This window comes from Aspergillus tubingensis (assembly GCF_013340325.1).
Source record: "Aspergillus tubingensis WU-2223L DNA, scaffold_15, whole genome shotgun sequence".
Classification (NCBI taxonomy): Eukaryota; Fungi; Ascomycota; class Eurotiomycetes; order Eurotiales; family Aspergillaceae; genus Aspergillus; species Aspergillus tubingensis.
In genome coordinates, this window is record NW_023336289.1 from 504590 (window position 1) to 528837 (window position 24248).

The window sequence follows — 24248 nt, forward strand, 5'->3', positions numbered from 1 at the left end:
GATCCCGATGTTGCATCCGAAAAAGCTTCCGTTTTGTCGTGGCAACCATGCTAAGAGGCTGCTGTAAAGGCGACTCTAGAAACTCCGTGGACTGCCACTATCTCGATGACTAGATAATAGAGTGTGTTTCCGCCTCCTTGGCGTTTGGGAATCCGCGGAAGATTGCCTCAACTCCTAATGGTTGTCACGGAAGATGGCTTGGCAATGAGACGAGACCACGGGTGACCGACATGTGTCAAGCAGTAGCTATCGGAATCTGAGCAAGCATAGGTGTCATGGACTTTGCAGGCAAGTGCTTTCCGTTCTAGACCAACGGCTAAAGCGCGGTGAGCATACTCGGCGAGCTGAAAGGCGTTGCCGATTATCCGCTTTGTTTGTGCCCTTTCCGTTTCCGGGCGTAGGCAATCACATCAGGACAATGCCGTGTGGGCCTAGAGATCTCAACTAACCTTATCGCACTTTACCTCACAGTGATACAACCCGAGTGACTATTGGGGAAACTGAGCCTGTTGATCAACATACATTAGCACCACACACAAAGCTGCCAAGGAACAATAGTACTGTGAGCGCCGTGGAGATTTCTCCTAACTTTGTCTCCAGATCTTGTACTACATACCCAACGAGGCAGGGGTCCGTATCAACGGCTCCACAGCAAAACATTCATGAATCTTCATGTCGTCATGACTCATGTCTCGAGCGATATCGCTAGGTATCACTCCACCTAAAGTTGTAATGGCTGTAGAACTCATCTATCGAGAATACGAGCAATAACCAGCAATTTATAAAGGCTGGGGCCATCCTGCTCAATCCCAACATATGGCCTCTCACGCCGGCATTGTACTGGTTAGGGTCCAAGTGAATCACAGAATCATTGGCACTTTTCATCGCTCCAAATGGCGTCTGGAATCCTGACATATCTGGAGCAGGCGGCCGAGTATTCGCCGTCTAAAGGCTTCGTCTTTTACAGTGTTGGCAAGGACCAACCGGAGACGATCCTTTATCCCGAGTTTTGGCGCCTCGTTAAGGTAACATCCACCCGCATCAGTACCATGAGTCCCAACAGGTGGTTTCATGTTTGCTTAGCTAACCACATCATTGTTAGCGTAATGCTGCAACTCTAGTTGAACAAAAGATTGCGGTGCCTGACCGGATTCTCCTCGTTCATTTTGACACTCACAAGGAGAACATCATTTGGTTCTGGTCTGCCATTGCAGCCGGAGCCATCCCAGCTGTGTCTACTCCTCTGGCTGTAGACCCAGTGGCTCGGGAGCGGCATCTAACCCACCTTCAGAGGCTCCTAGAGCGACCCAATGTCCTCACCAGTGTAAAGCATACAGATGACCTGAGTATTATCGATGAGTCTCAAAAGTTCTTTATCGAGGATCTGGCATCAAATGCAGATCAAACCGCAGGTTATAAACCTGCGAGTCCTTCGTCAGACCTCGCACTGCTACTGCTCACCTCCGGCAGTACGGGCAATGCCAAAGCGGTTATGTTGCACCACTCGCAAATCTTCGCCGCAATTGAGGCCAAATGGAAGGCACTATCAAGCACTCCAGAAAACATTTTTCTGAACTGGATTGGTAAGAATGACTCTCCTGTGGCTCCCGGGCCATACAGGTGGAGCTAACACATTGTCGTAGGGTTCGATCATGTTGCCTGTTTCATGGAAATGCACATGCACGCATTATCCAGGGGTTGTCATCAGATTCATCTCCCAGCCGTGACGGTTCTGGAGAACCCTCTTCTTTATTTGGAAAAGATGGCAGAGTATTCTGTTACCAACGCTTTTGCCCCTAACTTCCTCGTGGCCCTGGTAGGAAAGGCCATCGAGGCCCAACAGGAGCGGGATCCTCGTTCACTTGATCTGGATTTGAGTCATTTGCGCATGGTGCTCTCAGGTGGTGAAGCTAATCTCGCATCGACGAGCATTTTATTCAACCGTAAGTTGGTCGAAATGGGAGCCGCCAAGAATGTCCTCCATCCGTCATTCGGTATGACAGAGGTAAGCTGCGTCGTCTGATGAATCATGGGCGCACCGGACCTGTTAATAATGTTGCTTTTGGTAGACATGCGCAGGTATCCACTATCATTACAGCTTCCCGGAACTCGAGCAGAAGGCTAAGCTGCAATTCTGCTCTGTGGGGCAGGCAACACCTACTCTGCAGATGAGAATCACCGATGAACATGGGGAAACAGTGAGAAGCGGCGAGAATGGCAACCTGGAGTTGTATGGGCCGATGGTATTCAAGGGCTATTACAATGACGACAAAAACACTAAGGCTTCCTTTACCGAGGACGGTTGGTTTAAGACTGGCGACACCGGATACATTGACAACAGGGATAACCTTGTGCTTTCTGGACGGTCCAAGGACAGTATCATCATCAACGGGATTAACTTTTATTCTCATGAGTTGGAGAATGCCATAGACTCGGCCGGGCTGGACGGTCTTGTCCCCTCTTATACGGTGGTGGTTTCATCCTGGCTTGATAATGCAGACAGTGAAGATGTCATTGTCCTATACCTGTCAAGTCAGAAGGGCACTGAAGACGACAGAATTTTCCTTGAAACTATCAACTCGATCTCCAGGATCACTGCTCTTTACTGCTCAAAGCAGCCCGTGGACATCATACCACTCCCAGTAGAGCTGCTTCCCAAGAATTCTCTGGGAAAGCTCCCTCGCACAAAGCTCAAGTTACAGTATGAGGAAGGTCGTTTCAACACATACAGAGATCTTGCCACACAAAGAGCTTCCGCGTATCGTGCGCGATCTAAGCGTGCTCCGCAGAACAACATGGAAGAGACGCTTGCTGGAATTTTTGCAGACGAGTTCGACCTTGATGTGTCCGAAGTTGGTGTGGACGATAGTCTTTATGACATGGGAGTAAATAGCGTCCGGTTGATTCGATACAAGAGGATCGTGGAGACTCGTCTCGGCCTGAGCGAGGAAATCCCAATGATCACGATTCTGCAAAACCCGACCATTGAAGCACTGGCAGTCATGCTTCAAGATCTTCAGAAAGGTCCCAAGCCATATAATCCGATTGTGCAGCTGCAAGATGGCCCATCGAAGGCTCCCCCGATCTTCTTCTTCCATCCCGGAATGGGCGAAGTCCTCGTGTTCCTCAACTTCAGCAAGTACTTTGCTGACCGAAAAGTGTACGCTTTTCGAGCCCCGGGCTTCAATCCAGGCGAAAAGATGTTTACCACTATCGACGAAATGACAGAGTAAGACTTAGACCGTCCCATCAGAGAAACCCCTTAACTGATCAACATACCAGCACCTATCTCAAGTCCATCCGAGAGCTCCAGCCGGAAGGACCGTACATTTTCATCGGGTATTCGTACGGTGCCATGATTGCTTTCGAAACCGCCAAAAAGGTCGAAGCTTCTGGCGATAGAGTCGGTTTCCTCGGTAGTCTTAACCTTCCGCCGCATATCAAGAAACACATCCGAGAGATGGATTATGCCGAGTCGCTGCTTCATCTCGTATACTTCCTCGGGTTCATCACCGAAGAGGATGCCCATCGCATGTCCCCAGATATGCACAAGGTGAGCCATCTCCATGTGGTGAATGTCAGTGTATTCGAGTAGGACTGACGTTGTTCATCAATTCTAGCTCCCCCAAAGCGAGGTCCTTCCAGCCATCATGAAAGTCTCGGATAAAGAGCGCGTCAAGGAGCTGGCCATGGATGAAGGGAAGATCCGAGATTGGGCTATGCTGTCGTCGAAGCTCCAGGAGCTAGCCCATACATATGATCCTTCTGGAACTGTGCAGTCAATGGATGTCTTCTACGCCATCCCACTGCTTTCTGTTGGTCGAGACAAGGATGTCTGGCTCAAACAGCACCTCATGAGGTGGAAAGAGCATTCCAAGTCGGTCAGGTTCCATGATGTTCCTGGCTCCCATCACACGATGATGGCAGAAGAGAATGTTTTTGCATTGCATAAGATTCTCCGGGCGGCATTGAATGAGCGCGGGATGCTTTGATGGAAGCCAGAGATATCTTCTCTGATTACCTCCAAAAGATAGGATAGGGAACTGTATAGGTGGCAAAAGCTTAGCAGGGACATTCCTATGTCTATGAAGTATGATTCACATGTAATAGGGTTAGTAAGCACATACTAGTATTAATATCAGAATGTAATACTCTTCTTCCAATTGTTGGACATGCATGAGACATACCGGCGAGTAAGGTAATGCTATTGTAATACGGAACGCGTTTTCGATGATGAAGGGTGCTAGAGAGCAGATGCAGTGAAAGAAAAGGAGTGGGGGAAGAGAAGAGAAGGAGAGGAAGGGACAAAGGCTAAATATACTACTAGTGGCAAGTACAGCAACCAAAAATGAAACATGCCACCAGTACAGACCGAAGCAGGAAGGCGCGGGTACATAAGGTATATGATGTAGAAACAAAGACCACTATATACTTGTCTCTCTGCAGCGTGACGTTGCATAGCTGTCATTAGGATATCCTATAGTTCCCTTCAATATAGATATATTGTTTCCTAAAATGGTAGCCAGTTCTCCCAGCTCCTCCAACTGGAAGGTTTTTCATTCTTACTTCCTTTCAGGGTGACATCTCCTCTATCATGGTCATTCGAGCCCATGGATCGCTCGCCCTTACCATAGACACATCGTAGATCCAATCATCCCATTTGCGAAGACGCCAACCTCGCAACTGCGAGCCACAAGCCCAGATGTACGAGTACGCAGGCCATCGCTATCCAAGGGTTTTGAACGGCTCAGACCATAGGACTCATCGACAGCGCACATACTAACTGGACGCATGCAGGACCGTCCAAGGAGTCATTGATCCCTTCAACCTCCGCGGACCATCATGCTTCTGGCAATGAGAATACACCACGAATGTGGCTCAAACCATGCTACATACCCATTTCACAAACCATAGCACGCATCCTCACCAACCATGCATCAATCATTTCTTTCCCTTCTTCTTCCCCTTCTCCCCAGACGTCTTTTCTTTCACAAAACCCCCCTTCACCAACGCATCCCTCCCCGCGGCATTGATAATGCGAAACCGATCCGGCCCCAACAACACACCACCATACCATCTCGTCACCACGACCACCACATCCCAAACATCCATCAATTGCATTAAATGCAGTAGTCGACCGCCAGCAGCCGTTTCCCCATCATCATCGCAATCCTGCACAATCATCTCCGTAGCTTCACCGTTCTTATTACCACTACCGCCAGCAGTAGAAGTAGATGACTTCACCTCGCGAATCCTCCACGCACTGATATTATGCGTCGCGGATGCGACCTTCTTCTCGGTTGCGAGCAGATGATCCAGAAACGCCTTTGCCTGATCCAGACTGGTGACGTAGGCGGCGCGCCCAACGAAGACGGATTTCTTTTCCGTGATGACATCGGAGAGAATCCATGGTGGTGGGCTGGTGAGGTTGAATTTATGGTAGTCGGGATTATTTGATCCTGTGGTTAGCGATTGATAGTTGTCGCTTTCGGTGGTTGTTTCTTCGGAGGCTGGTTGGGTGTGGGAAGTTGTGTCATGGTTGTTGGTGGTGGCTGTAGCGCTACCGCCGATATTGAGCTCCGTGAACGCCTGGACTGCCTCATTGATCAGGTCAAATAGACATACCGCGCCCGTTTGGTATGTACGGCTGAGAATGTCCTCTAGTACATCGACGGCGAGCTTGCCCTCTCCGCGTGAGGCCGTGGATGCTGTTCCTAGGATTTTGGGAGGGGTGTCGGGATACGTTGAGTCGAAGCCGAGGAGGAAAGACAGGTGGGGGTTTTCTGGGAGTTGGAGCTTTATTGTTATTGAAGGAGGAGAAGATTCAGAAGAGCCGGGTCCCCCTAGGTCGAGAGTTGAGGGGCCGGTTGAGGTAGAGGTAGAGGTGTTCGTGATAGTGAGAGTGTCCGGTTCGTAAATGGCATTGATGGCTTCAATTTCTTCTGCCAGATCGGTATTCTGTAGGGATTCGAGTGCCGGATCCATCTTTGCGGAATTGGTAAAGGCTGGGCAGCCCGGGGCGGCGGCGGTGGTGATGGGTGGCTTGATGCCGCGGGGTTTTAAGATTATCGCGCATTGCGCCAGAACGATGACGGTTATCTCTGCGATGGAGCGGATTTGTTCCGATATTTTCTTACGATGTGTATTGTAGCTGTACCAAAGTTATTGTAGAATTGGCTCTATAGCTCAATGGTAGGGCGTCAGTTTTCGGTACTGAAGATTCTGGGTTCGAGTCCCAGTGGGGTCGTTTTTTGATTTTTTGGGGGGAATCCCGCACCTCTGCTATTCTTTGTCAGGATCGCTGTTTGGATTCCCTGAAAGCAGTGGCTGACCACTCCATAATAATTTTTATCGAAATGTATACTTTCAACGCTGGTTAGAAATTGTTTTTCTTTCTTTACTCGGAGACTGAAGGGTATTTGTTACCAGTAGATGATTCAATCGGTGAGATTCATGCGCCAACAAACTCGAATATATAATCGCTATCCAGAATGACGGATGTAGTAGTATGGTGCATAATAGATTCAAGTAACCCAGTCTAGCAGCCCAAACCCAACAAATTCCCTGAACCCTTTGCCTGCAGCCTACTAAGCGCAACCTCCTCATCATCCAAGCCATCAAGATTCTTCCGTTGCCAAAATGCACGGAATCCATCCACCAACCTCCGGGTAATGCCTGACACATCCTCGGCCGGCATCGCTGCAAAGCACAACCTGTAATATCCCTGCGCTCGACCCAGAAGCTCCTGTGTAGGAGCAAACATGGTCCCCGGACCAGAAAGACACAAATACGGCTTTTGCATCAGATGCAGCCACAAAGCTTGGATCAGCCTCTCCGAGCCATACTTCTCCAGCAAGGGGTGCGTCTCAATGCAGACCTTGACCCACACAAACATACCACCAGTGGGCCAGGAAAACTCATACATCTGCATCTTATCCAGGACTTCCCAAGCATTCTCATCTTCCGCCATGGGTTGTGGTGCATCGTCCCACGCACTATCGGAGTCGATGAGATACTTGCCCTCTTCGAGGATAGTACACATTGTCTGCATGCGCTGTTCGTATCCCGCACGGAGACCTTCCAGCCAGCGAACCCAGCCGTCCATCTGCCAGGCTTGTTCGCTCTTTTTAGAATTATTCTTACTTGCGCCTGCGGCATTCTGGCCATCCTCGGATTGCTGGCCCACAATCAGTTCAGCCACCATGGCCTGTACGAATCCCGACGGCTGCTGAGTTGATGTCTCGGTGAGACGAGTCAGTCGTTCGATTACAGCCGGCTGAGCGGTAATCCATCCTAAGCGACAACCGGGAGCTATGGTCTTCGAGAAGGTGTCGAGACGTACAACGCGCCCGTCTGTATCAACGGATAGATATGACGGCACCAAAGAATCCAGGAAATCGTACCCGGAGGACCTGCCGTGGGCGTTGTAATTGCGTGGAATTACATCTACGGCATCTGATCCTCGGAATCCGGCCTCCATAGCACTTGCAGACGGATACTGCAAGTTCCAGTACGGATCGTCTTCTATGATGATGATGTCAAATTGCCGACAGAGAGCATAGATCTCCCGCCTGCGCTCGACCGACAAGGTCCCGCCCGTCGGGTTTTGGCCGATGCTGCAGCCAGACAAGCCAAGTTTAGCCAACTGGAGAGAAACTTCTGCTACAGATCGTTGGAACTTACGTAATTGTGTACATCAGGTGCGGAAGACGGCCCTTTCTAAAATCCCAGTTCTCGAGCACGTCGGCCAATCCTCCCTTACCATGTGCAAGCATGCCCTGCGCGTCTATGGCTACCGGAACGATGTTGAGACCCCGCGGCTTCACAGTTTGGATTGCATTCATATAAACGAATTCCTCGCAGAGTATACCCTCGCGTTGACTGATCCAATCCCGACGAGGATCCCAAGGGTTGGTAAAGGTTTCAATGGCCTTGGAGAATCCGTCGGTCGCACCGCATGTGAGGAGTGTGTTAGGGCCGCCGGCATAGGGGACGTTCGGATGAAGGTGGTTGCGGGTAAATTGACGGACGAAATCGGCCATAACTGGGAGGCCTTCAGCTGTTCCATACTGAAGGGCTGTGGTAAGATCAATCTTCTTTAGAAGGTTGGTGGTCGGACTTTCTTTCGGGACAATCCTGCGCTCGGTCGAAGGGGAGCCACTGGGGGGTTTGATCTGGTCATTGTCGGAGGTTGCGGGAAAACGCTGAGGATGGGCAACGGTTGCTTCGAGGGTATCATAGGGGAAATATGACGCATTTGGCAAGCCTGATGTCGCAAGAGGTCAACAAAGTGGCACAAGTGCAACCGCCGTGAATCGCCCGAAGCAAAAGCCAGAAGATCAAGAAGCCAGATGAGTAAACGTACCACCTGCCAAGTTGGCAATGCCTGGGATGAAAAAATACTTATACAGGCTCTTGGTTTCGCTCGCCTCCCTTCTCTTCGTGACCGAGGAGAAATGATGCGACAGGTCCAGTGGAGGAGACAGCGTTGTGTAAACCATGATTACAGCGGTTGGACGATAGCAGTCCACCCAAGACAACCCTCAGTGTAATACTTGGTCTGCTGCCGGAATGATCGTGGGAGGACTTGTATGAATCAATGGTGAGGTGGATGATGAACTGGCGGCGACCCCGATATAAGCAAGCCGGGGATGGTTATCTTGGTGCTTGATAAGCAGAACCAGTCCGGGTTGGGGGATGGTTCGCTCCACTTGGTGAACCGGCGATTGGATATGCGGCCGCGATAGGCTATAGCACAACAGACTCGATCACGATTCCTCCTTCCGGGGAGGAGTTAGCGGCTGCACAGGCTGGCTCCTTGATCCTTATCCGACGAATCCGAAGATCCAGCGCGTGCCAGGGTTGCTCGAGCACGGCTGGCTATCAAGCCCAGTGCTGTCCATCTTGAGCTTTTCCTGTTGCTGGCTGCATTGACAGGTTCACCGCTGAACTCTAAACCGGGTGTCACAAAGGGTACACCAAATGATATCGTTATCTTAGGCACAAGTGATAGGCGAGTCTGCAACTGTCAGCCGAAAACGATGCCATAGTGGGAAGGCTAATCGCTACTACTTTTAGAATCGAGAGTAGTGCGTCCCACTTTCGTCCCCGTCAGAAAAACGGTTTCTTTTCCAGAATTTCTCGTGCCGCTTTTGCCTCGAATTTTGTGGGGAGCAACATCAGACCTAATGATAGTATACTAGCTATAAGGTGACCATATTTAAAATAGGTGACAGCGGGATCTTCGAACACTATTTAGAAAGTAACTGCCCGCGCGTTGAAGAAAAAGCAAAACGAGCTAAGCTTAACACAAGCAATGACAAGAGCCTAATCCCGCCACCTTTCAACCTGAAGAAATCGACAATTGGATAGCACTCGTAAATTGAATGGCGTTGAAATGATTAGAAAAAGACCACTGTGCTACTATTGTTTTTGACCCTGCACAACCAAACCCAATTCCCAGCCCTTGGGGTACTCCGCCTACTTATTGACCGTCGGTCGGCTCTTGTTGTCGCGATCGGCCATCAACGTCTCTTGTTGCACTACTAATTGTGACAGCATATACAGTTGATAAGCGTAGACTTGAAATTAGTGAAATATAAGAGATAAAAAGACAAAGGGAAAAAAAAAAAGGAACAACAAAAAGAAATAACTAGCTTCTAACTTCTAAACTATCAATCAGATCTCCTATAACCGTCCGATATCCTTCCTAATGCTCTGTAGGTGCCGAGAATGCTCCGACTTGTTCAATCATGCTGTGGCTTTAAGACTCACCGCATAGAGCAATGATCAGAAGTAAATTATGCTGCAGCAGTCTTGCTTCTTCGCCGAATAGCGTGTCCGCATTTATAGAAGACATACGGGACCGGCGTCATCAGCAGGGAGATACACCCCAGCAGTGTAAGCGACCAATGAACACCCAGGTTAGTGTACATTGGAATAGACACAATGACCATAGCTCCCGCGGCAATATATCGCATGAATGTCGCGCTCACTAAAGCACTAGCAGCAAATATCTCATACGTATCGATCAAATACTGATAGCTGCTTATGAAAATGCCCTGCACGGAAAACCCAAACGCCACAGATGCGATTAGAGGTGACCAGTACGAGACGGACGGATAACTGGTCCATCCCATCCAGAAAAGAGATATTGGAAGCCACGGTGCGCCATACATAGCAAACCAGAGTCGCTCTTCGGGTGGTAGACTGGGTTGGCCGCTAGCGATGGCCGCTTGAAGCCGTTTCTTATAAGACAGATACACATGCGGAACAATGGCGAGTGCAATCAAAAACCCCACATTCATTCCAATATACGTCAGTCCCACTGATCCTTGTGAAAAGCCATATGTGCGACCGTATATGAATTCGTAACCTGTCAAGAAGCCGAAAAGCACGATGTATACGACCACTAGGTACATCGTAAAAAGGGCTACCATAATCTCCTGGAAGAATAGTTTGAAGGGGCGGGAGCAGCTATGCATTAACCGCACGGGTAGGGTAGTTTGGCGCAATTCGATCTCGGCCATGAAACGAGAGTCACCGGTGATGGCGCGTAGTTGGCGAGCCTTCCATTGCAGAAGTACTGGCCCGTAGGTCTCGGGCACAAGAAAGAAAATAGATGCCGTGATAAGCCCAGCCAGTATCAGAGATGTCCACTCTGACCAGCGCCAGGAGATATCAGGGCTTTGACCAATGAACGCACCGACCATTGGGGCGAGAAAAGGACCCAAGAAAGACAGCGCACAACACACTGGAAAGGCATAGGTACGATCTAGAAGGTCAAAGATGTCCGACATACTCCCGCCAAATGTAGTCAAAGGCGTGCATCCGAACAATCCAGCAATGAAACGAAATGCCAACTGGGCGCCTAGATTTGGAGATAGACCGGAGGCCATGATAAAGACCATAAGAAGTGACAAGGTCACTAGGTAGACGGGGTTGCGTCCCACAGTTTCCGAGAAAGGTGCTGCCACAAGTGATCCAAATCCGAATGCAATCAGATAAAGCGCAGTGGCAAGAGATTCAGTCACTTCGCTCACCCTGAATGCCTCTTCTCCCTGCTTGATGACTCCAGAGTCGATGGAAGAAGCCCACCCCACAAGAAAACCTGTTGTGCCAACAATACCCAATGTCGTCCATTTCTGTCTCACAGGCCAGTTCTTCGGATTGAATGGGTCGTCTGGACCATCGAATCCCACTATGAAGATAGCCTTCCCATCGGTATGTCCAATGTCGGTTGCAGAATGGACGCTAACGCCTGGTACAGTCACTCTTTGCCCGTTCTGCAGCACCACCCCAGGCACTCCTTGCGGTGAGACGGGGCTGTAAGAAGAGGTAGGAGCAGTAGTTCTCGAATAATTTGTTATAAGTTGCCTATCGAACTGAGCGTCTTCGAAGTCTTCAAGGATGTCTCCAGACGGTTGTGAACCAGGATCTCCAGCGGCAGCAGGGCCATGGATCTTGATGCTTTCGTGTAGGTGTCTGCGCAGACGTCGATACTGAAGAAGGGACTGCATATTAAAGGCAAGAGGAATTGAAAGGTGGATACAGAGCATGCATGTTGAAGTGAACAGCCAGAGTCGCTCTTCCTGCAGATATACCATGTGTACAGCAGTATCCGCTTTGTCCGCTCTTCCGCATCACCCGCCTTTTCCACTTCCGCTTTGCAAAGTAGCGATAGACTCCATCTGAAGCAGATTGTTTGCATGCGGTTACCAGAACAACACATGATAGTATTGTCCTGATAGTAATAAATCTACTATGGAAGCAGAAGTATGGTGGTTATATCCTGGGCGCCACGGCCACGATAACCGTCATCAATACCGGATCTGCCCACCATGTCCCCTGTCGTCAAAAAGTGATATTTCGGCATCGAAAAAAGCATTCCAATCCCAGTCAAAGATTTCTGCGCTATTTTCGTCGATTAAGCCCCCTTGCCATAGTGAACGGTACTCTTCCGTAGATGATGTGTTTCGTTCAAATAGTCCTAAGTCCTGATCCTGGGTGGAATCCTTCAGGAGAGTGATTTCCCGCTCTTTCTTCCTCTGTAATAACTTTATCAAGGAATCAACGGTCTCTATGGCGACGTGAACAGCAGGCGTACTAAAGTGAACCCCGACAGTCTTGAATGAGCGCATGGCGTGGCTCACGTGTGACAATGACTCTTTAGAATCTATTGCGAGCAAAATGCAGAGAAACTGGAAAGGAACGTTGGCAACATGCCACCAGGGAGAACGCTTCTCAGACATACGAACCGCGGCAGCGGTCCCTTCACTACCTAGCCGGATGATGCAGTTTATGACATCGTTAGAAATGCTGGAAGCAGCCACCCGGAGACGGCGGTATATCGTAAATGCTAGATTAGCTTGGGACAAGACTAAGGCATCGTGGGTAAGGGTTAGACCTCCGACGTGATATAAAACATCTTCAAGGTCTGAAGGTCTATTTTTCTGATCGGGTTCCAGCTGTTCGGAAATCTGGAATAATGAGACCAGTTCCGCGGTCAAATCTCCCGCTCGCGGCACAGGTGGCTTGCACGAAATGCCTCGTAAGATGACGCGAGACCTGCCATATTCATAAGAGATCCACGTATTTAGAACCGTCGCAACCCAGAATAGCCTTCGCTGACTCTCTTCATCGACACCAACATCTGCCGTATCGGAATACACCAGGGAGACCATTCCAGGATCCTGATGCGCTCCTGCTGCTTCGATGATGTGCATTGCAGAGCAGCTGGCCATCCATGAGGTATGAGGACCGCTGGTGCTTCGGAGGTAGAGGGTCCGTAAGACCCATGCAGTAGCATGGTGTATGAGTGGTTTGATCATAGTGCAGGATGCTTCCAGGATTTCCTTTGCACAGTGGACCAGCGCTTCTTCGTTTCTATGTCCTTTATCGCCGGAGTAGAGTGAGCCCAAGGCTGCAACGCCGTAAAGAACCGGATCATAGCTGTCAAAGGCGATCGCGTCATCCCAGCGCAGGGCGACCTTCTTCTCTAACATATCACGATTGAGAACAGCATATACGGGGTGTATCCGTTCGAGATAGTGGCCAACTAGAACTCTCATTTCATCTTTAGAGACTAGGCTCGTGATATTAGCAAAGTCTTGTATTGGCTCATGTCGAAGACCTAGGTTCCAGCTGAAGCCGTGCACTTTTGGGGGGTTCTGCGGGTTCAAGCTCTTGCCCAGGAAATGAGGGAATGCTGTGCCTGAGTTCGCCTCCATCTGCTGTTGATTGACATCAGGCCTTGCCACGAGTGCCGGCGAGGAAGGCCTTTCTCGTGATTTGTTCGGAGGCCTTGCAATACTTGGCCTTGATGGCTTCTTCCGTGGCTGTGTCTCGTACGAGCAGTCATATTCGTATTTGAGGCAGAATGAGCATGGCTCATGGCCGTCGCATTTCCGCTTACGCAGCTTGCAGGTTTCGCACGCTTTTTTCGTCCTTCGACGTATACTCCCAAAGGGTGGTCGGGTGGAGCGATCCGTAGCCGAGGACATGATGCCAGTTGGGATGGATGGAAAAGTAGTGGCGGAGAAATGGATGGATGTTGCTGTTATCGTGAGAGGAAGCGGAAGGTGCAGCCCTCCAGCATCGGCGTTCGGAAAGGCAGGTACCCGACATGCCCGCTCTGGCTTCAACGTAGCACATCATTTCACGACCTGGACTTCTCTCTGAACGCTTTATTATCACACCAAAGCTAGTAGTAGGAATCCAATGATAACTGGCTATATCTATAACTGAATATCTCATTGTTCTATGCAGTTGCCGCATGCTGATACGAATAGTCGCGATGATAGTATGACAGGCGCGGCCAAAGCACCCAAATACCATTTAGCATCCTGGCATTATACACAGCCAACCTTATATTTCTGACCAGTAATGGTGTTTGATGAGATTGACCTTGCATTGTCTGCGACAGGTTCATTGCAGATCGAAAGAAGTAGAAGCCTTCGTAAATGCTACATTCAGTCACTCTTTGGCTAGTGATTTAGAAAACATCCGAGAGGTTAATAATCAGAGTTTCGCACTATCTAACGCCAACAGCCAATATAACAATTGATGGCTATTCTAATAGCTATATGCAATGGCTCTAAGTAGTCCGAATGTTGACGTGTAATGTACCATCTCAATCACCAGGACCAGTCCAGTTCGGAATCTATCTGCTCTCTCTTTGAACGGGCGGCTAATGACTACAGTGGTGCACACTTTACAAAACAGGTGGCATTTGAACAGCCTTACCTGCAGGAACAGCAAGGATAATGATATCTATCGCACATGTTTGCTATCAAGAATCGGGAGCTTACAGGATCACAGGGATCCTGACCATTAAGAGCGATCAGGAAGTGACAGCTCGAGCCTGTACGATGACGAACTGGCAGCGACAATGAAATGTCGATCATTTACTCCTGACATCCGCCTCACTCTTGAGGTTGGACATGGAGGTAAGGGCACAGCAGTACATCTGCCGAGCATACTGGAATTCCGAGAAGCGGACACACTACATCGAAAGGGAGAGCCCAGCATAACGAGACAAGTAACTAGAACCGTCTTGCCACGCAGCTCGACAGACAACCCATTTGCCGAGGAGCTGTTGCACAAGCTTGTGCAGCAGTCTATGACTTTTATTAGCGTTTATGCCTCTCGGAGCAAGGCGGATACATGCACTATATTAGTGGCCATCCATGGAATATTCCAGCCACGCAGTCACAGGAGCGATCGATCAAACACTTCTCCACCTCGTCATTAGTATTATTATCCCTAGCCGAGAAGCATATGATTGAGTTTACACACCAAATAATGATCCGGATAATTATTTGACCATGGATGTTCGTCTATTGACCCATCCGACCGCTAGGGATAGCGGGTGTGGAGCCAACGTGAGAGATTATGTATGCCAAGGGAGATCATTGCCAGATGGGAGGGAACATCGTGCTGGAAGACATCAAGTGGCTCACTCATTCTGGGTACTGAGTAAGTGTATCCTTGAATAGAAACTTAGTAAGTCGCAGCATCGAATTGGACAGAAATTACCCATAATGCCTGGTACAGACAACTCCCGCAACCCTCAACCGCCACCTATATTGTTAAGTACTTACTTCACACCACATATCGTGATGCTTCCTCTCTCTCTCCATAACGAAGGCCTTATCCCCCACATCATGCTCAAGCAATAATCGTTGAAAACCATTGGTTACAATTCTAACTTCTGACAGAAAGCCACCCCTGACTGATGATCTCCACTTGATCCTCCGCAGATCACCCCCAATAGTTCCAGAACCATTACCCTTTCTTCTCCACCCCCAGCACGCGCGTAACCATCTTGTCACCCTCCTCCTACCTACTCCGAATATTGTGGTTTGGTCTGGACCAGGATATGATTATAACTCTTATCCGCTTCACGTGAACCGCGCATCAGAGAAGCATATAAATGCCCCTACCAGCCTACCTCTGTCCCATCCATCACACTCATCAATTCTACCCAACCCAACTACTCTACTCGTAAAATTCATTCTCTAAACAAATCAAACCACAAATCAAATCCTCCACAATGAAGTTCTCCATCTTCGCTACTCTCGCCTTCCTCGGCCTTGCTCTTGCCTCTCCCGCCGCGAACTCCGCGAGCAACACTGCTACTGTATGTACCCTCACGTCTCGTGTTTGAGATTTAGCTTTATACCATACATGATATGATCATGAGTGCTGATAAAAATACCTAAAGCTTCCCTCCGGCGCAACCTGCAACAAGGACGGAAGCATGGGTAACTGCCAAAGTGGACTCTGCGTTGTGAGTATCCTTCTATCTACTTCAACGGCACCTGTATAGAGCTAACGGGATTAATGCGTGTTATAGCAAGAGGAGAACGCCAGCACTGGAACTTGCCAGTAAATTAGCTGTTGGGTTGTTTGAACCGGGGGTTACCACCTAGCCATAGGGGGATGTACATATAGCTGTAATGGATTGGATAATACACAATTCACTTGAATTTATACAACACCAACCTACTTACACACTCCTCATACAACCCATCACAGACATCAATCAATCCCTCCAAGAGTATCCAACCCACCACATCCCACCTAACACTCACCTCCCATCCCTCCCATCCCTCTCCCAAACCCTCCCCACGAACCCCAACCTCCGAAACGCACCCCACAAACCCACCGGAACCTTAACCGGCTCCTTCCCCAGCATCCTCCTAATCTCACCAGCCTTGCACTACTTATACCATCAGCACCCTGCCCCTACCATATACTCAAAACAATCCCTAACAAAAAACGAACTCACCTCTTCACAACAATAATACCCCCTAACCACAATCGCCCACCAAACCGCCTCAACCGCCTCATCACCCATCCCAGCACCATCCTCCACCCCCCTAACATCAACAACCCACGACCCCCCATCCCCACCCTCCAACACCATATCCACAAACCTCGGCACCGCATACACCGACTTCTCGCGAATCGCCGCATCCCAGATACAACAAATCAGATCAAGTTCATGTACCGCGCTCGCTAACCTTCTCCCACTCGTAGTGGGTATCCCGTAGTGGAAATCATATCCGTATTTGTATTGTGCCCTGGGGAAGTTGCGCTCGGGCAGGAGGATTCCGTTCAGGTAGAGGGTTCCGGAGTGGGTGGGGGCGAGGAGGATGGTGCCGTGGGGGGTGGGGATTGTGTTTTTGTTTTTGTTTGCAATTGTGCCTGTGTGTATGTTTAGGGACAGGGGGTTGGGGTTGGGGTGGGTGAGGTACAGGGATGTGCGGAGCCAGTTGCGGAAGGTTTGTGGTTGGAGGGGAGAGGGGTATTGGGAAGTGATGGTAATGGTGAGGGTGTTGTTTGGGGGGATAGGGTTGTGGGTGTGGGTTAGGGTGTTCACGGTACATGATATCCTTGGAATGTTTCTGCTTGGGGACGTGGAGGAAACTGGAGTGAGCGATAGGTTGAATGTCCAGATATGGTTTCGGGAGGTGATTTGGATGTTGAATCCTGAGAGGAGTAGGACGTACGCTATGGCTTTGAGTCGGTCGTTTTGGAATTGGAATAGGGCGTCGGTGTTGTTGATGTTGTCGGTTGTAGAGTCTTCAGGTTCAATGGTGTGTGTGGATTGTAGAAGGTAGGCATCGGCATTAATAAACGTGATTGTCCCTGTTATTTTGCTGTATCTGATGAACCCCATATATCCGGGCCATGTTGGGATTAGGGCCTTGACTGTGATATTATTATGGGTTTCTGAGTGCTCATGGTGGAAGGTATCTTCTACGGCAAAGGATTTGGTGATTGTTTGTTTCCTGGAGGGGGGAGGGGAGGTAGGTAAGTAGGGCTGGAAGAAGAAGTAGATAGTAGTACTGAATTACCAATGCTTGTACAGTTCTCGATACGCGTCTCGAGTATCCCATTCCTTTACATTGTAATGGTGTATGCTTAGTTGTCTGGTTGCTATTGCGGGGCCGATCTCGTAACTGTTATGGTCGAAGAGGGTTTCGTCGTCAGAGTCGTCTTGTGCGAAATGGTCGTCTTCGGATAGCTCGGAGAGGTCGGAGGAGTCTGGTGCTGTGTCAGATGACGGCACGTAGACGGCTTTGTGGCTGGGTGTAATTCTGAGTGGCATGTCAGGGAAGTGTGGCTTTTGTGTTGATGTAGGGATCTGTGAGATAAATGTGAGGTAGGCTTTGTGCAAAGGAGATGGAGTATTGTTGGATCGGAGAGCAAGGTGTGATTGGCAATGGAATAGGTGGTTAAAGGGACAGAGATAGATAAAGGTCGGGTATATTGTGTTAGCCATCAGATCTGAGTGTTAAGTTGGTAGGCTCGAGCAAATTTACTGACAGATCCAGTGACCAAACTGAACCTACCCCCACCGGATTCATCATAGAAAGAGAGTGTTATGTCGCTGATTCGAGATCTAAGGTTAATTCTGGATAGAGCGGCATACTGCAATAGACAGAACAATATTCATCCACATAATATTTGACACCATATCTGACAAGACATATCTCAGCTCTCATCAAGAGAACAGCAAGATAGTAGCCCGATTTTCACCTGTTCCAGACAAGGGGGAACAAACAATAATATGTACATGTTATAGACATTCATACATGGAGAACCGAAACAATGAAACTGCATCCAGAGAAACGAAGTCAAGGGAACCAGCTCGAGATTTCCTAACCCAGCTAGACCGGACCAAAGGGCCGATTTTTTCTTGGGGGCTTATGCCTTAAGGCATGTCATCGTACGCGCCAGTCGTTTTCAGAGTAAGATGGATCATCTTCGATGGGCATGTCCGTGACGATGACGCCGATGGACATGCCGGGAATGGCTATGGCTATGGTCATCGCGCTTAGCAGGAGGCTCGGTGGGCGTGGTCACGACTGTTGATACAACCTTGTTCACCGTGGATGTAGAAGTGGAGACTGTCTCCAATCCACCCGTCTCTGTTGTGACAGGTGCTCCTGTTTCATCTGTGAGAATGAGGATCTCCTGCTCAACGTACACAATCTTCTGAGTGACAACGCCTTCGACATAAGCGGTGGTAGGAGTAGGTGTCCAGGTGGTGGTTGGTGTAGTTGAAGTGGTAGTTTGGAGAAAGTAGGCTGAAGCCGCTGAAGCTGCTGAAGTGGTCGAGGTCGAAGACTGTGTCGTGGATGGGAGAGTTGAAGTCGAGAGGGTAGTTGAAGTAGAAGTAGTAGACGGGGCGCCCAGTGTTACGCCAATGTGGATATTTCCAAGATCAACGGTAGCACCATCGAGAGAAGCACCAATAGCAATGCTTGGCTCGGGCAATATTGCCGAAGTATGATGGCCAGTGTTAGTATACCGGACTGGGCTTGCGTACGCAGGCCCATACTGGATGGCAATGTTATTCGGCAAGCCACCCTTGTGAAGGTACACGTTCTCGCTTTTCAGCTCTTCTGGCATGGTGAAGTTGCACTGCGCCTGCTCGGCATCTGTCTGAAGATGGAATAAGTCGCAGTCTTCCACCCGACCAGACAGGTTGGTGCAATTATTCACTGCCTGTTGAAGAACCCCATCATCCCAGCCGTAGATAAAGTCTCCATGATAGCCGTATCCAGTTGGGTCGCCGTTTGCAAGAACAAAAGTGCCCTGCTTGTCTTTAAACGCATATGTGTCCCAGATAGTCTCATAGAAGAGCGACACAAGGCGGGTCTCGAAGCCATCCGGACAATCCCCGTCCATGACCAGGGATGGGTAGGCCATGTGCGACCTGTGATCCTTGGAGTCAACATCCTTGCCATTCCAGCATGATGGAAACATCAATTCAAATCGGACACCATCAGTACAGTGCTCATCCATGAAGGTCTTATTTGGCAGGAAGTGGCGGCCCAGCGACGGCTCGGGAGATTTGCTATAGTCCAAGCAGTTGAAACCCAGGGCTTTCTGGCGAAGAGCGTCCTGTGATGATTGATTGCCAGACCACTCGGACTTTGGAGGATCGGGGACTGGCCAAGGGAAGTTACGTAGAAATGGATCGCCGGCAATCATACGAAAGTTCTCAGGGAATGCCGTCACATTCTGTCCGTTGAGGAAGTAGTAACTTGTGACGGGTCAGTTAGCATATGACCGCGCTGGACATTGGCTTCGACACTCACGCAAGCATCCCGCCGACTTCGTTGACAAGCTCAGCATCGCCATTCTCATGCATAAAGTATAGCGCGGGGGCCCAGTAAGCCGACTTGTCCTGCTTCACCCCGCATGAGGTACAATCCGCATTGTTCAGGTCCGTCTCGCCCGATGACATAGAGAAACCTATAAAGCCAGGTTTAGTGGAGGCATCATTATGCAGACACAGTGAAGTCGGACGAACCTCCTGATCCGTGAACCACATGGACGTGGTCTGATGGTTTCCCCGGGGCCATTATGGGGTCAATTCGAGCCACACCACTTCGTCCACGACAAGGGAGACGCCAAAAGGCGTCAGCAACGCTAGAAAGCGCGACCAGACAGGCCACAAGGGCGACGTTTCGTCGCATGGTTGATAGTAGGTATTTCAAATGAGCGAGAGAGATGAATGAACGCGCGGTAGCGAGCGTACGGTTAAATGAGCGAATTTATCGACTACACGCGTCGCCGAAAGTATAAGTCAGAGCTTCAAGCCATCAAATGTAGTAAGGAGTGACCAGCAAAGAATGAAAAGTCGAAAGGAAGAAAAGTCACTGCGATGGAGCCGTCAATACTACTTGGTATAGGGAAAGCAAGTGCCAACGCGGGTGGCAGCCATAGTATAAGAATAGGAATAACAACAACAATGACAAAGCAATCTGGAATAGTTCCGACAAACTCTGGAACGGACACCAAACTGTTATAGCGCGCTCGGCCGCCCAATCTGTAAGATCGGGGCTCAAGTAGATGGCAGACTGAAGGCAAGGGGATCCCTTGCATACCAAGTCCAGTGGCTGCGCTCTTCACTCGCCACCAGCCTTCGCGTGGATGCAGCTTAAGGCAAAGGCTGATGCAGAGTAAAACCACCAAACAAGCTCATTATGGGGAGAGAAAAGAAGGAAGAGTAACAACTTACATTCTCTTCCCTAGGATAAACAAGGGTGACGTTCGCCGATCAATACTTGTCTTGTTGATTCCTTGGAATGGGACTGATACCAGGAATCTAGGGTTTCTGTTTAGTACTCAGTTGCATTACTCATGTCCTTGCCACGAACAATCAGCTGGAATCAACCAGAACTCGTCTCAAATAGTAAGAACGAACGAATCGACTAGAAGGTAAATAAAAGAATGGCAAATCTTGCGAAATGTTAGAGCGTAAACAACTTTTAAAGAGCGGAAGGACGTCAAAAGGCGCCCGTAAGGCACAAAGACAAGAAAGATCGTGATAAAGGAGTGGCAAAAAGAAAGAGCAGGGCAAGCCAAGGACTGCTCAAGAGCAGGAGGGGTAATAGATACATTATAAAGGAACCGTCCGCCGATCAGGAAAGTTGGCCATCCCGGCAAGCTACTAGCAATGTAAGCTGAGCGCAGTCACAAACCAGGGTCAGACAATAGCCATGGTCCCATTTTTCGCTCAGAGTGTTACACTCTTCGTCTGCTAAACATAGATTCCAGCAGATAATATGGCTCTCAGGGAAAGAATTTAAGAGGGATCACAGTTAATGTCTTGTGGTTGGTTGTTGGGCGATCTAGTGAGTCGACAGACCTAAACTCTGTATAATTAGGGATATTGAAGGGCCCACTCAGTTCAGTAACTCCTCCTGCCTGTGTACCAAGCTCTCGAGGGGTGTCGCACAATCCTATCTGCTGTCGCTAGTCATGCATCATCGCGCCGATCGGGTGCAGGACCTGCAAGATGAACTCATATCGCGTCGATTAGTGTAGTTTCTATTTTCTTATTACACCTACAATAAAGATACATTCGCGTAGATGCGAAGTATCATCCATATCCCGATGCAATCAATTGCTCCAGCATCCTGCCTGGCAAGCGAGTGCTGCTAAATCTAAGCGAACAAATTCATTTCCCCAGGAGCAGCCAAGGGGGGCAGTGCGCCTTGAGGAGTGGCCGAGCAGCCCTGCACTCCTACTTCTGGTTCGCTGGTCCGAGTGGTGGGAGCAGTTCGTCGGATGTGGTTGGGGCATGCTCAGGAGGGCCATAATTAATCGGCTTATCCTATAGAAGATGCAGATCAGCGATCTAACAAGTTGGTGTGAAGGAACATGAAACAGTTTATTTGGTCAGACTGTGGAGGAAAAGCGCCCGGTCAGCAACCTGCAACAGGGAAAGCCAGGGGAAACAAGGGACCAAACCGCCGGGTGTTCCTGGCTAAACAAGCCACTAGGGAGGTTGGTTGGGGCCTAGCGTGCTGCTGTTCCGTCGGTCGCAGACTGCAGCTTGCAGACTGCAGCTGGGAGATCCGGACGCATCTCTACTTTGAGCTTATCGCGGAAGCAAGTATACTACGAATTGTAGATTAGCTAGCTAATCCAGAGTGTCGTATGTGAGTTTAATTGTGTTGATTTTTTTTCGCTGAAATAATTTTTTGTACGCGCGCGACATTTGGAAGATGAAACAGCTTTCTCTGTTTGACAGCCATCAGGGCTGGTGCATGGAAAACAATCACTTCGTATTAAAAAGATGCAGGACAGGGATATACATATCCAAGGCATACGTTTAGATATAAACAGTATAGTAACAATGACGAGTTTCACGATACGGTCATATTCCCATCCGATCGAGATGAATCGTTGCCGGGAGAAATAAATGAACTTCCAGGGACAATCCCGACCGAGGCGGCAACATATATTTACAGTTGCCATCCCCTGTGATCAATAATGAATGGTACTACAACGATGATGAACCCTACCGATCAACACTACTATTTATTGAACAACTAACCATAGTGAGAAAAAAAAGGCCATCACGAATAAGAATCGAAATTCTCATATTTTCAATATCATACCACAAAACATAATACACCATATCCCAAACTCCGCCGACCTTGCCCGATATTATTTATCCCTTCAGCTACTACTATATCCAAAGTGCCTGGTTAAATCCTTGCGGGCGACCGACCGTTATATCATTGTCGTACAACTTTAAAACAATATAACCCTTCAACTAGATCTTGTGCGACACATTGCAATCCGATAATTATATTGATAATAGCATGAATTCTCCGTACGTAAGCCTACACTATACAGTAGTATCGGCGTGTTATCAATGATTTCCCACCTAGAGTACTATAGACTTAGTACAACACAAGCTTGACCGTTGAAACGGAACCCCCAATCCACAATAACTACACTAATCATCTCTAAAGTAAGACCTTCCAGGTCTAAATTGCTGGGATAAGCTGCTCATGAACTAAAGCGACCGAGCGAAAGGACCCTCAGCCGAAGGGAAGTCTGGATGGTGAGTGAACGGTCCATCATTAATTTATTCCAACGGCTCGAATCAATTTCAACACCTGAATACGACTAAGTGTTCAGCGACGGCTGAGAGGACGCGTATTCATTTCTATCTGATGCGACAGTACTGTGGGCATGTCAACGGATCAACGTCCCTAGCTCAACAAACAGTATCCATCCGTAAAAGCGTCCAAAAATGTTACCGTCGAGAGCGAGTGGGCCGACTACCCTGACAGTTCAGAGGGATGTACTCCGTTGTCTAACTGGATACTGAGTAGACACCTATATCAGCGCCTTTTATCGATCACTCGCCGCTGCCCACTACTATGTACTACTTTGTACTAGACGATCCGGCAAACCTTCCCCTAAAACAGTAAAAGTATCCATTATTTTCGGTGGTGAAGCCTATTCGAAAAAACTGGCGCAGCTACAAAGTAAGATCGATGGAGAGAGAATGAAGACTTACTCAATGCGGTAAAGAGTCGTGCGTCCAAAGCAATCTTATCTAGGCGCTATCCCCCAGACGGGAAAGGAATCCTACGGCCCCAGCTTCGTGGCGGATACAGATGAGGCACCGGCTGATGACCGGCTAAGTCGATTGGCTTGGATAAATATTACTACGACTATAGTAGTTTATGGCTGTCTTGGACAGGACGTATTCTGCCGCTCTGCGGCGTAGGCAGACATGATGTGTTGAATGGACGTCTCGGAAGATCGGAATGATGCATAAAAATTTTTGTAACATGCCGCTTAGTTAATGTTTCAACTAAGTGGCTGTTCATCGTTTTGTGAAGTCGGACATGCTTAGGGTGCAGGGTAACGATCGTCGGGTCAGGCATTGTAAAACGGGCACCGGAAACTTAATGGCCTAGTCCGCTCGGAGAGGCAACGATTGCTGGCCCTAAAAAGGAAACTTAACGATAGGTGTGTCCCAGGCAGCTTTAGCTGCGGGAGGATTCCGTGGCTGAGGTCCCTGATGTCGTGCATGCATCTGCTCCCACGTTAAGTCAGCAGTCACCAGCTAGAAGTCCTTATTTCTAGCAGGTTGTATTCATTGCAGCGCAACCAACTGCACAGGAAGAAGCAGAGAGTCTGAAGGAGGGATCACTGATTACTCCGTACGCCATACGACGTGTCGGCTCGCCTGGGTTTGATGCTAATCTAGCGTCCTTCAACCGGGCACTTTAGGTACACTAGGTAGCGGCCAACTTGCCGTTCCTATTCGACCGAGAAGAGTACCAAGAAAATGCCTCGATTCACAAAGGTCAGCCGGTGAATTCTCTTGGTCAAATGTTTCTCCTCTCGTGCTCTTAGACGACCGCTTTTTGCGAATGAGAGGCTCAGATTGGATTAGAGATCCACTGCATGGC

The 24248-nt window shown here is 49.1% G+C and overlaps 7 protein-coding genes and 1 non-coding gene across 8 annotated transcripts; 2 read left to right on the plus strand and 6 right to left on the minus strand.

The window, feature by feature from the left end:
• Positions 1-893: 893 nt before the first annotated feature.
• AtWU_11000 (non-ribosomal peptide synthetase) lies at positions 894-3992 on the plus strand (the record flags this gene model as incomplete). The annotated part of the gene is made up of 6 exons (XM_035506102.1): positions 894-1025; positions 1103-1583; positions 1644-2005; positions 2070-3229; positions 3283-3553; positions 3621-3992. 6 exons carry the CDS (start codon positions 894-896, stop codon positions 3990-3992), a joined length of 2778 nt encoding a protein of 925 aa, XP_035361995.1.
• Positions 3993-4941: 949 nt separating this feature from the next.
• On the minus strand, positions 4942-5985 carry AtWU_11001 (IMPACT family protein; the record flags this gene model as incomplete). The annotated part of the gene is made up of 1 exon (XM_035506103.1): positions 4942-5985. One exon carries the CDS (start codon positions 5983-5985, stop codon positions 4942-4944), a length of 1044 nt encoding a protein of 347 aa, XP_035361996.1.
• A 190-nt stretch (positions 5986-6175) lies between these two features.
• Positions 6176-6247, plus strand: AtWU_t259. The gene has a single exon. It is a non-coding gene; the product is annotated as a tRNA-Arg (tRNA).
• A 291-nt stretch (positions 6248-6538) lies between these two features.
• Positions 6539-8501, minus strand: AtWU_11002 (putative aromatic amino acid aminotransferase; the record flags this gene model as incomplete). Its single annotated transcript, XM_035506104.1, has 3 exons — positions 6539-7616; positions 7684-8266; positions 8366-8501. The coding sequence occupies 3 exons, from the start codon at positions 8499-8501 to the stop codon at positions 6539-6541; spliced, it is 1797 nt and encodes a 598-aa protein (XP_035361997.1).
• A 1299-nt stretch (positions 8502-9800) lies between these two features.
• Positions 9801-11519, minus strand: AtWU_11003 (MFS transporter; the record flags this gene model as incomplete). The annotated part of the gene is made up of 1 exon (XM_035506105.1): positions 9801-11519. One exon carries the CDS (start codon positions 11517-11519, stop codon positions 9801-9803), a length of 1719 nt encoding a protein of 572 aa, XP_035361998.1.
• Positions 11520-11819: 300 nt separating this feature from the next.
• On the minus strand, positions 11820-13502 carry AtWU_11004 (protein RDR1; the record flags this gene model as incomplete). Its single annotated transcript, XM_035506106.1, has 1 exon — positions 11820-13502. One exon carries the CDS (start codon positions 13500-13502, stop codon positions 11820-11822), a length of 1683 nt encoding a protein of 560 aa, XP_035361999.1.
• Positions 13503-16090: 2588 nt separating this feature from the next.
• On the minus strand, positions 16091-17617 carry AtWU_11005 (AIG2-like family protein; the record flags this gene model as incomplete). Its single annotated transcript, XM_035506107.1, has 3 exons — positions 16091-16222; positions 16292-17297; positions 17364-17617. 3 exons carry the CDS (start codon positions 17615-17617, stop codon positions 16091-16093), a joined length of 1392 nt encoding a protein of 463 aa, XP_035362000.1.
• Positions 17618-18270: 653 nt separating this feature from the next.
• AtWU_11006 (DUF1996 domain-containing protein) lies at positions 18271-19997 on the minus strand (the record flags this gene model as incomplete). The annotated part of the gene is made up of 3 exons (XM_035506108.1): positions 18271-19561; positions 19617-19773; positions 19832-19997. 3 exons carry the CDS (start codon positions 19995-19997, stop codon positions 18271-18273), a joined length of 1614 nt encoding a protein of 537 aa, XP_035362001.1.
• Positions 19998-24248: the final 4251 nt, after the last annotated feature.